This window comes from Lycium barbarum, chromosome 1 (assembly GCF_019175385.1).
Source record: "Lycium barbarum isolate Lr01 chromosome 1, ASM1917538v2, whole genome shotgun sequence".
In the NCBI taxonomy this organism is placed as follows: Eukaryota; Viridiplantae; Streptophyta; class Magnoliopsida; order Solanales; family Solanaceae; genus Lycium; species Lycium barbarum.
This window is the reverse complement of record NC_083337.1, coordinates 36,674,787-36,687,433: the sequence shown is the minus strand read 5'-3', so window position 1 is coordinate 36,687,433 and position 12,647 is coordinate 36,674,787. Positions and strand designations below refer to the sequence as shown.

At 35.5% G+C, this 12,647-nt stretch overlaps 1 protein-coding gene and 1 long non-coding RNA gene across 2 annotated transcripts; one reads left to right on the top strand and one right to left on the bottom strand.

Annotated features, from left to right (window-relative positions):
- Positions 1 to 3,254: 3,254 nt before the first annotated feature.
- LOC132634749 (uncharacterized) lies at positions 3,255 to 9,026 on the bottom strand. Its single transcript, XR_009580328.1, has 2 exons — positions 8,804 to 9,026; positions 3,255 to 8,455 (listed from the first exon to the last, which is right to left on the bottom strand). It is a non-coding gene; the product is annotated as an uncharacterized LOC132634749 (long non-coding RNA).
- A 1,218-nt stretch (positions 9,027 to 10,244) lies between these two features.
- On the top strand, positions 10,245 to 10,693 carry LOC132611226 (uncharacterized). The gene is made up of 2 exons (XM_060325649.1): positions 10,245 to 10,475; positions 10,538 to 10,693. Exons 1-2 carry the CDS (start codon positions 10,245 to 10,247, stop codon positions 10,691 to 10,693), a joined length of 387 nt encoding a protein of 128 aa, XP_060181632.1.
- The last annotated feature ends 1,954 nt before the right edge of the window (positions 10,694 to 12,647 follow it).

Sequence of the window (12,647 nt, the reverse complement as noted above, 5' to 3'; positions counted from 1 at the left end):
TTTGTAATAGGACACGAAGCATGCTTTCACACTCATGTGTTAATAGCAAGGATTTTTGGGCTAAAGCAATCAATACAGCTTGTTGTTTGGTCAATAGATTTTCATCCATTGAGTGAAAAAAATCCTTTTAAGGCGTGGTTCGATTTGCCTGCTGATTATTCGAATTCACAGATATATGGTTATCCTGCTGATGCTCATGTGAGGGATGGAAAATTTGAGCCGAGGGCAAAGAAGTGCATATTTTTAGAGTATGAATTTCGAGTGAAAGGTTATAGGTTATGATTCGCAGATTAGTATACTCAAGGGTTAATTATTGATAAGTTAGTATTTTACCTACTTATCTCTTCTTTAATCTTAGATTTTTGCTATATTTAATTGAGAAGATAGTGCAATTACTGTGTTTTACTCCTATTTTATAGGTTTATGTCATTTAGAAGTGATCGGGAAAGAACCCAAGTGAAAACAAGTCAAAAGAGGCCAAATTGAAGAAAACAAAAAAAGTGGCTAAAAATGCAAAAAATGGCCAGATCTGCAAAATTGAATATTTGGGGCTGTTTTAGTCATATTTTGATGTGGGAAAATTGGGGAGATATAAGAGCATGACTTGGAAGAAATTATTCTCATCTTTGGCCACATTTCAAGCTTGGAAGCTAGGTTCACCATCAATCACACCATTGGAGAAAAAGACTGGCGCACTTTAATAAGAAATTTCTTAACCCTTTCTTCAATTCTTTGCTTTGTATCGTATATCTAAGTGTGTACAGTTAAACTTATTAGGCAACATACCCAAAAAAATAAAAAAAGGTCTCTAACCAAATTATACCCTAACCCTAAATACTTTTTAAAACATCTGAATGGCCATGGCGGCCAACCACCATGGGTGACAGGTCTGCCTAATACAACATTATCAACTTTAACCAATTATATTGGGCAGTGAACAATACACCTAACCAAGAAACCCCCGATGACTTTGAACTCAAAATTATCACGTACTTGCATGGAGAACCAACAATTACATGGACTAAGAAAGAGTTTGAGCGACTTTGCCTTAAACAGAATTTGCAATATGCTGTTGTGGAAAAGTTTTCATATGGAAGACTAGATCTGGCCTATCTACAAAAAAAACCTGGCTACACAGTTGGAGATTAAAGGGAATTGCACTATTAGATACAATGAGGAGAGATATTTATTGCTTAGACTTTCACGATTGGAAGATTATGCAACATTAATGTCGAAAGCATGGGAATTACATGTGCATAACAAATAGTTTCCACTAAGAATATTAAAATGGGATCTATGGTTTAACCCTGAGGAGAAAACTACTACTGGGATAGCATGGATCTCATTTACAGGGTTACCCACAAATCTTTTTGATAAAGAATCACTATTTTCCATGGCCAAAGCAGTGGGGACCTCGTTGGTGATTGACAAAGCTACTAACAATCAAACGAGAACAATTTGTGCACGAGTGAAAGTGGAGGTAGATCAATTGAAGGACCTGCCCAAGCGAATCAGAATCAATTGTCTTGATGAGGATACTGGAGAAATTCAATCAAAGTGGCAGAAAATTCAATATGACTATTTGCTAAAGTATTGCACTCATTGCTCTTACACCTCGAAAAACTTCCTTTCATTGCATAGTAAATAAATTAATGTAGGGTAAGAAGTATATGATGTTTCTATAAGTAAGAAGCAGTACTTAATGGTTCTAATTGAGATTCCAAAGACGTTTGAGGCAAGGGAAGAAAGTTCGTTGAGAAAGGCGAAGTATACGTTGTGTTTCAGAAGAGTTTTGTAAAGTACCAAACTAATGTTGATCTAATAATGTCTTGAGGCAAAGCTATAACGCTCCTTATACGATTCTTTGATGTATTCATTATTGTTAGACCCACCTTATAATGTTAGTTCCTTCAAGGTGAGGTATGATGATTATGATTACTCCATAATGGAATCGGGGGTTCTCGACCTTACGTCACCCCGATATAGTTTGAATTCTAATGCATGCTTTATGATAAGTTTATGATGAGTATATGATGATACGATTCCACCGTGCCTTGTTGGTCGGACATGTCACCACGAAGCCGAGTTGCATACGATTCCACCGTGCCTAGATGGCTGGACATGTCACCACTAATGCGGGCTGCTTATGATTACACCGTGCCTCGAGGGCCGGACATGACACCACTAGTGGGCGGCATATGATGGTTACCGGGACGCGGGTTAACGATGTCATGCCCTATTTTTAACGGGTTAAAACTAGTTCACAACTTATGACTATGTTTCCTCTAGTTTTGTAAATTTTCAGAGTCGCCACCTAATTTTAGGAAATATTAGGAAACCATTTGTAAACTCCATTTTTAGTCCTTGAAACCTTTGAGATTCTAAGTAAGGGTTTTATTTACCCTGAGGGGGATTATCTAATTATTTATTATCACCTATTTAAAAAATTGCGGAAAAAAAAAAAAACTACTCTCTCAAAACTATTTGTATAAAAAGGGGTTTTTAACGTAATTGTAGCTATGTGAGTAAATGCATATATATAAAGGAAGTAGTTAATGCTAATGTGTGCATGAGGAAAATATGTATGACATTCATTTTTATATAAGGATAATATGTATAATATAGAATAAGGAGATATATATTTTTATGAGATAGGTGATAGTATGTCCTAGGTGAATACTTAAAAAAAATAGTTATGATGACACGATGATACTATATGTGTACATATAATGAAAATACGACTAAGAGAATTAATAAAGAATAAGATAGTACAAGTATGACATGCGCGTATGAAAATAGTATGTTGGTACACCCATAATAGAGGAAAGCAATTAAGATAAGATGTAAAATTATATGTATTAGGAATATATATATTGTTTTCAAAAGAGTACATATAGTATACATAAATGTAAAATAGGATCTTTGTATATAAAGTAGAGTATATACCTTGTAGTTCTTGAAAATACTTGGACCACTATACTTGGGTCCTAATATGGTTTCCTTGTATTAAACTTGCAAAATTTGAGTCTGCTCATGTTAGCATTAAATAAAAATGATTGCCCATGAAATATGCATCTTACCCTTTTGAAACCCTTATTTAGATCGCTAATTTTTGTTAAAACAAATTTAAATAGAAACGTTAGTTTGTTGAGCAATTAACTCAAAAAGGATTATTTTTTTCCAGTTAATTTCCTTTAGTCGGAAATCATTTTAACCTGGCAGTGCATAGACAAAAGATAAAAAAAAAGGGGCAATTTTCATTTCTAACACACCTAAGCCAAGATTAATTATCCAAGGGGAGAGGAAAAGTAGTGACTAAATTTACCATCATACTTAACTATTTTTCCATAAGTTCCTACACAAGCGAGAAACAAATGTGCTACAAATACAATCCATAAAAATGTTAGTCAAGAATATAAACATGTATATATATGATAACACGAAGACACGAAATTTAAAGAGAGGAAGGAAGACGGGGACGCTAGACACGAGCAATTAAATCCTACAACTGGCTGTTCTCTGATATGGGTAGAATCCGGAGTTGCCATAACTCCAAATACTCCCAAGGTTCCTCGTGAAAAAAGAAAAAATAAAGATAAGGATTAGAAACAATTCTCAACAAGGAAAAAGGAATCTATATAACTTTAATTAATGAGAGCTAGATAAAAGAATCAAGACAACAGTACTGGCAAGCTGCTCTAAAACAGTTTGTTCAAATATTTTCAGCAAGATACCAAAAGTGCTAGCAAGCTGCTCTAAAACAGTTTCAAGACAACAAATGCTGAAGCCAAAGATGCAGCAGCCGTGGGATGATGGCCTCTAAACTGAGTTGAATGCACCAGCAATGGCCTCAAAACTTCGAGCAAAATGCAGCAATTATGGCCTCAAAACTGACCTAAAAAATGCACCAGCAATGGTCTCGAAATAAAGAGATCAGCCAGCCCAAACAGCAACAGCTAATGAGCCTTAAAGCTGCCCAAAACTTGGCTAAAAATCACAACAATAACCAACTAATACAACAGCCAAAGTGTAGTTTCAGTTTCTGTTTTATAAATGCAGCAACAAACATATCAAAATGTAGTATTTGTTCTTCCTAGTGCAGCAACAGCTCAAAGTGCATCAAACAAAAAATGGGCAGAAACCATTTTCTCGAGTGTAGCAACTGCTCTTTGAGAACAGCAGCCTTTAGTGAGACAACAAACAACGGACACCAGAAACTCTAGGATCACATTTTGCTCTTCTCAGCCCAAAACAACATATAGGAGCGAGCATTTTCATCAAATGTGACATTTGTTGCCTTAACGCGCAGCAGCATTTTGGCTCAAGATGCAGCATCTTGCTTGCCTTAAAATATCATGCTTTGGTTTAAATTTTACAAACAGTTTAAAATGACTAGAAAGCCAAGTTTCAGAACAGTCCCTAATATGACTAGATCCCAAAAACCATAAACCAAGGAAGATGAAGATTACAACAACAACAACAACAACAACCCAGTGAAATCCCACAACGTGGGGTCTGGGGAGGGTAGAGTGTACGCAGACCTTACTCCTACCAAGGTAGGATGGCTGTTTCCGAGAGACCCTCGACTCAATAAAAACATAAAAAGAGGTCAGATACGGCTAAGAGATTCAAAGCGATATGGAAATGAAGTAACGCAAGCGACACAGATAACATAGAATAATCAAAGCACAGGAAATAACAGATAATAGCATAATAGCATAAATTAGAGCACAAGAAATTATACTACGATAATGCGACTATTAATAAGGCAGGGTAATGAGACTATCTACTAGCCTTCTACCCTAATATGGGTCCTCCAAACCCTCCTATCTAAGGTCATGTCCTCGGTAAGCTGTAACTGCGCCATGTCGAAGGAAGATGAAGATTAACTCTTTAAATTTGAAATCTGGGAGTTTATTTCTTGCTTGAAGAGAACTTGTCGAGTCACATTGTTTAAACACTTCATCTTTAACTTAATCAAAATCAGTCCCAAAGATCAGATTTCGTAAATAAAGAAAAAATATCATCTTATAGACAGAGTGGTTCAATTATTTTCTAATGATGCCATCAATACTTAAACAAGGATCAATATTTTCAGATTTCCACTTAAAGGGACTGAAAGCAGAAAGGAAAGAAAAAGAAAAAAAACAACTATTTCCCCATGTAAGACAAAAATGCCGCTATGTATGTCATAGAATGCAATGAGCTTATGCAGCGAAGTTATGCACCAAAATAATGACGTTCGAATTAGGCACAACGAGAGAACGTAGTATTTGTGGGTTATATTCTTAGTATAGAAATATTTTTTTTTTGCAGCCAGTTATGGATTTAGTCGAATCTGTATTTCCAAAGCGACATTCAAACTAAAATTAATAAGCTAGAAAAATCTATATAACTATATACTTTAATAAATCTTCACAAATATCATGTAGACAGAATCTATGTATAGGATCAAACTAAGCTAACATGTTCATTTCATATGGTATCTGATTATAGTAAGAATTAGAGTTAAGAAAATTATGACAGGAAGGAAAGTACTAGTTAGAAGTAAAGAAAATACTCTCACAAGGAAGTGCTTTTATTTTTCTAAGATGTAAAGGAAGGACACTTCTTCAAACATTTCTTTTTTATAATAAATATCCTGGGAGATTTGAAAATACCCACTGCACATGAGCATTAACAAACTTCAGAACTTCGTGACATCATCATAAAAGATCTGAACCAACTAAAAAAAATGATCCTAGTTATTGACTTGTACAAATGTGAACAAAAGGGTCCTGTTTCAGATTGAACATAGGCTATTTAGACCTATAGATATGATCTCTAAGTCGCTACCAATGTCATGCTCTATCATTTGAAGCCACCAAGAAAAACAGGTTTAAGCCTCGAAGAAGAAAGTTGGCATTCTCACTTCTCTTTAGTTCGTTAAATACCACTATTCGCAGGTCATGCCTCAAATTTAAAAATCATACTAAAAGTGATCAACTCCCACCTGAACCAACAACTAGCATTCTTCCTAGAACATTTAAGGTAATTAACTCATAACTGTTTTAAAAGGGAGAAAAAAAAGAATCTATGTAAGATAGGAATTTAAATGTTACATGACGACAACTAACTATCTTTTCATGGAAGAATTCAAAACTGAAGGTGTAATTGAACTAGTTCTATTATCAAGGATTTCCAGGTTTACCAGTTAATCTCTAATAGTTCTGAAAAAGGGAAAAAAGATTTCAAGAAAATGTGATTCTAATGGATCTTAAGTTATGACAGATTCACTAATCTTTTACAGTAGAGAATCCTTTAAAAGAGTTTAGACACCAGCTTATCGAACAAGAAATAAACAGTAAACTAACTACTCCATATCCACGTTGCTAAAGATTAGTTCTAAAAAAAACCTTGGTTCAATGAAACGAATCAGAAGTTTGGAAGTAGAGAGGGAAGATGACTGATGGTTTATGTTCTGGAGAGTCACATAAGCTAACAGCCATACCAAACAAAATGACATATCTTGCACATTTTATACCATACAATTAAGTAAATAGGCTGAACTACAATCAACAATACTTCACACATGTATTCCACTCAATTCAAGTAGCAATGATAATAAGTTTCTTGTAGCAAATTCGTTATGGGAAAATCATGAACTACCCATGAAATGTGAAGAAACAAGGTTAGATAGAACGGCAACTATTTGAAAATACTTTATTGAGTTTGAAGACAAATATGTGAAAGATTTAAAGCTCAGATTTCAAAGAGAAAGGGCCTGGGAGTGAGATTTGAAGTAAAATCTCGTTAAGGTCAAAACAAAAATATCTCTGGTTCAACATAGGCATCTCTTTGAGAATAGAAAGAACACTTTTGGACCTAAAAAAATATATTCTAAAACGGCTTTTAGTTTAAAAACACTTAACATGCATGAGAAAGAACTGATTCTAGAAAATAAAAGCAGATTACTACAAAAGGGGTTATTGACTTAAAAAAAGGGAAAATCTAGAGAAAACCAAAGCTATTACTTTGAAATGAATTGAAATCTGAGTACAAGTTAACCATTGCCTTCTATTTTTTGAACTGATCCAACACGCTAGGAAATGCAGTTCTCTACTCCTAGTTTAAACATTTAAAGAATTAGATAGACTAATATTTCTTATTCAGACTATACTAAAACCAAAGCTAAGCCACATAACCTTGAAAATAGGAAGAACTCCATAGAACATTAAACCAAAAGGAAAATTACTAAACTAATGATTGAACCTATCCATTGCTTGGAATGAACTTGAAACACAAGTTGAATTTAAGATGGGAGTGGACAGTGCTAAAATTAACCATACAATGAGCTCTACCAAATTGCTTTCCCACATCCTTAAAGAGAAACAAGGATACATTATAACTCAACAAAGCATATTTTTTCTTTTCTCAATGATCAATCAAACAGGCAATCAGTTAACTTTGGACTTACTTAACTTTGGGTCCTACTGATCCATGACCTCTGTTATTCCAAAGTGCAGATCATGATTTCTAAGATCAAATAATTAAGCAACACTAGTAACTGCAGAAACAGCCATGACAACAGCTTTGCTAACTACAATTGAATCCAAACAAACAGGAATCCCAATGTTAAACATGCTAAAGCAAGTATAGAAAAGTAGAATTGAAAGAAATGGAAAGAAGAGGAAAATTACTAAACTAGTAACCTGATTCACTTATAATGAAATAGTTAGCCCCAAACTGATAACTAGACTCTAATGGACAGATGTAACGATATGCTAAAATAACAAAGATTACTAATTTAGGTTAATTCCTACATTTTTGGACTGTAAGACGACCTATAGAGAGAAACACAAAATGAGCTGTAGATATCTAACAACAACAGGCTGAAAACAGGACTAAAAAGTGAGGGAAGAGGTTTGAAGATATGATTCAAATAAAGCTTAGCCTACAACAGATTTGTTGAAACTAAACAAAGAGTTAAAAGCCTATTTAAAGCTGATCAGCATTAACAAGTTGACAACACAATAAAGACGTTATTGATAGTGACAATCAAACTAATAATAGCGGCAAGCTAATGACGACGACCAACTAATCACATAAATTTAATTAATTACTTCCAACTAAACCAGCAAACAACCAAATAATTAATAAACATTTCCTAAGCCTAAAACAGTGAACAGGAAATGAAAGAGGAGATGAATGTTGCCTTTTTCCCGAGCAGCGACGGGGCGATGGGAGTTAAACACATATTCGACGAAATTAGTTGTTTTTACGCTATTTTATAACAAACGAGGAGAATACATATTCCAGCAGCCAACTAAACCAAATAAACGACAAGAAATACTTGAACGACTACATTTCCACTTCTACTAAATTAAAGACGAAGATAGGACGAATGCGATTACCTTCTTTGTGACAGCGAACTGAGGCTACTATCGTCGTCGAGTCTCCGAATCCTCTTGAAGAGCTTGTTTAGCCGAGAAACACCAAGAATTTGACAAAACAAAATTAGAGTTTAAAAGAGAATTTTTGAGACCAGCAACTTAAGAGTAAAAAAAAGTTTTTTTTTTTTTTTTTATGAAAAACTTGATGAAAACAGATGAGATTTTTTGTTTGGGGTTATTCAAGAGGGATTTCCAACACTTGAACCTTGTCCTAAATAGCTCACTAAGGGCTTCTATTTATAGGTAACAACGAAGGGTTTCAACAGCTCCACAAAGAAGCAAGAATTCGAAATTCAAAAATAAGGGAAAAGGGGGAAATTTTGGGAGATATTTTCAACAGATGAGATGATGAAAATAGGGATGGGACTCACCATGAAATCCGCTGAAATCGCACATGGAGCCTGCAAGCTTCAGAGATGGAGTGTGAGAAAGGAGAAGAGGGGTGTAGGTAGCGGATTTTGTGGGATATGGGCGTGGTGGTGGTGAGGTGACGTGATGGGAGGTGGCGTGGCGGCGATGTGGACGAGAGAGAGGTGAGAGGAACGTTGTTGGGTTGAAGGTTAACGTTGAAAGGGGACTGTTTGGTTAGAGATGAAAGAGGGGTTGGTTTGGTTAATTTTTATTTGGTTACTGATTTAGGGACTTAGGATTTGGGCCCGGGTCGGGGGGATTTTGGGCTGGGGCGGTGAGGAATTGGGCTGAACGTTTTTGGGCCACAGATTTTGTAGGATAGGAATAGGATTTGGCCCAATATTTTAGGTAGATGAATTATTTTCTCATCCCTTCTTACTTCAATCAATTAATTAAAATATGCTCCTTGGTCCTAATTAATTCCCACAAAATGTATACCTATGTAAATTGCAATACGAGTATTTAATATGCGTATTATGTTTTAAAATAGAGTAAAAGATGATTAATATAGTAAGAAATAGCATTAAAGGAGAAATGCCAACGCTAATATCGATATAGGGATATCAACACTATATTTTTTTTTGAGTGATTTAATTGTAAAGAATGTTGTTTAGTAATTTTTAATTATAAAAATATGATGTTTGGTAATTTTTAAATAAAAATATTCTTAACTTTAGAGAAATATATCTCGAAAAATAGCGTAATAATTAATGAAAATATTCCAAACTCATTCTGGCGAATTTTCAGGACTGAGAAGCATAGTGAAATTAATTAAACGAAAAAAAAGAGGGCCAAAATTGGGTGTCAACAAACGATGATGGTATATGTGATATGTTGGTATATGTAATATGTATAACATGTGTGCTCTCTTGAAGGTTAAGCAGGTTGTATCTCCACCTCATGTTCCATTATTTCTCTATTATGTTAGTATTATTCATGCCTTATATACTCAGTACAATACTCGTACTGACGTCCTTTCTTTTTGGACGCTGTGTTCATGCCCACAGGTAGACAGGAAGGTGGCCCAGATTCGTAGGTGTTGATCAGCAGACTCACAGGAGCACTCCATTATTCCGGAGGTGCTATTTTTGATATATTATTTTTTGTATACATTTGGGCACGACGGGATCTTGTCCCGTCCTTATGTCTAGTACTCTAGTAGAGGTTCGTAGATACGTACGTGTGGGTAAATGGTGGCCCATGATGATGTTGGTGTACATTTTTGTATATCATTTTTGTAGCCGTACGGGCTTATGTAAATCTATGTATAGCTTTGGGGTTTATATATGTTCAGGTTGAGTATGATGAATAGTCTAATGAGTGGTGCTCGGTAGTCAACTCCGGGTACCCGTCATGGCCCCCTTGTCGGGTCCGGACAATTGCAAATTACAAGAACATGACATGTCCGGATGTTGGAGCATTTACTCAGAATACAGACCAAAGAAAGAGAATGGGGAGGAGAAGGAACAAGGAGAAGAACAAAATAACAAGCCAAAAGTAATGGAGCAACAACATAATACAGCTGCAGAGCCCATAACATCTGAGAAGCAACAGCACAGCAAAGCAACAGAGGGCCTGGACAACAAAGGAAAAAGGAAAAAACATGAGGAGCAAAAACAACATGCAACAAAGGTGTTAAAATCATAAAAACAGTGGGAAATATGAAGGACCACAAGCAATAGAATGGGGTGCAGAATAAGAAGAACAAAGCAAGTAACAAAAATTTTCAAGAGGAAGAAGGACAAGGGGAGAAGAGACAGAGCAATGATAAAGGCAATAACACCAAGAAAGCTGAAAATAACAAGTTCAACACATTGGAGAATCTTGAAAAAGAGGAGCAACACAATTAGGATAGCAACCTAGCAGAAAAAACAACAAAACCTTAGGTAGATGCCTCTTTTGGCAAGCAAAAGAACAAGGAGAGTGGAGTCAAAAATAAAGAGCAAGAACAAGATCATAACATGGTGAGAGTACAACAGGAAGAGCACTCACAGAAACATCAGCAAGGTCAGGGGGAAACAAGAAGAAGTGAACAAGATAAAATAGGTTCCACAAGGGGAAATATAACTATATTTGATAGTGCTAATTCCAAGGGAGTGGTTGGTAATTCTAATGAGAACATTCAACAGCAGGACATAGTACTAGAGGTGTTACACCCCGCACTTTCGGAGAAGCACTTATTAAATTTGAACGTAAGTATATCGAGCTATGGCTAAGTAAAACAACTTTGGATTATGAGAAACGAAGCGTTATTGAGTATATTGTATAAGTAAAGGATGAATTATGATCTTGAAAGTCGTAATCGGGAAGGACAACTTTGGAACCAAAGGAAATGACCCTCATCAAGTATAATTAATGATAAATATCATGTATGGAGAGTCCGAGGAGATTCCGGGATCAAGCAAATCGAAGAAAATAAGTTGTCGAAAATTTGGAACAATTGGTACAATTTTGGACAGAATTTTTAGGCCAATTTTGGAGGGGTATATCTCCTAGTATATTAGGAGTTTTAAGGTGATTCAAAAGTCTAAAATGAAGTTAGTCCAGTCGAGTTTTCAACGCAACAAACCTCTTGTCGATATGACATCGAAGTAGAGAATTATAGACGTTACAAGTTAGGATGACAGAGCAGAAACGCGTGCTACAGTAACCGCCCCTGCTACAATAACCTGGTGCTACAGTACCCGAACCGACTCTAGAAGCTTAAAAAGTGGTTTTACCCCTTATTTTTCATCCAAACGCCTCTAGAATCTTTCCCCAAACCTCTAGAATATTTCCCCAACCTCCACCCACAAAATTTCACCTCAAATCAATTAAAAACAACCCAATCTTCCATCAAGAAAGTTAGAGACTACAAGAGTAGCAAACCTATGGTGTTGTCTAGTGATTGAGGGTAAAGTGGAACTAATGCAGCCGTGATTATTGGGTTGTATGCACTGCTTAAGGTATGTATAACACCCCTTTGGTCGTGTGTTAGCTTAAATTGATATTGATAAATTTGTTTGAGGCTAAACACCGCAAGACTACATCGAAATAAGTTAAGTTAAGCCACTGTTTTGAATGTTTAAATATGACGTCTAATGGTTGTAAGTTGTGGATTATAACCTGAATATATTGTCCCTACGATTATTGGGAATATTCATGTTTTAGTTGGAAAAATGGAGAAGAAAATATATGAAATCTACGAATAGAAAGTAAAGGATGAGGCGTAGGAGTATGGATTGTTTTGGAATACATTTAAGGATATTTTGAGCTAAATATGATATGGTAAATCTATGCATTCTGTTATGTAGGGTGCGGACTGAATTATGAGAGGGGAGTTGGGTTTGGATGACGTTAGTTATTTGTTAAACGAGCTTGTCGCTCGATATGATTCTTAAAGTAATCAAAGAGGGTTACATTGGATTATATTGTAGTTATTGCTATTGTTGATTGTTGTTGTTGTTGTTGGGTTGTTTGATGACCTTTAGTGGTCTTTGGGATGTAGTATAAATAGGAGAGGTACTGCCCGATTTTTCGAATATTATAATATTAGCAAGATATGATAGTTGCGACACTGTTTGTTGATGACAGTATCATTTCACTTGTTGTAGACGCAAGAGGATTATGTTAAGCTTTATTGTGGATTGAGAAGGAGATTATCCGGGTATGTTAAGGCTATCCTTTCCTTCATTTTGGCATGATATATGACAAGCACGAAGCGTAATGATATCTGTAATGAATCCACTCCTAGATGTAGGATATCCTGAGTTCCTTGACTTCTTAAGCCCGAATGGGTGTTACACCTCGGAAAATTTTCGTTCA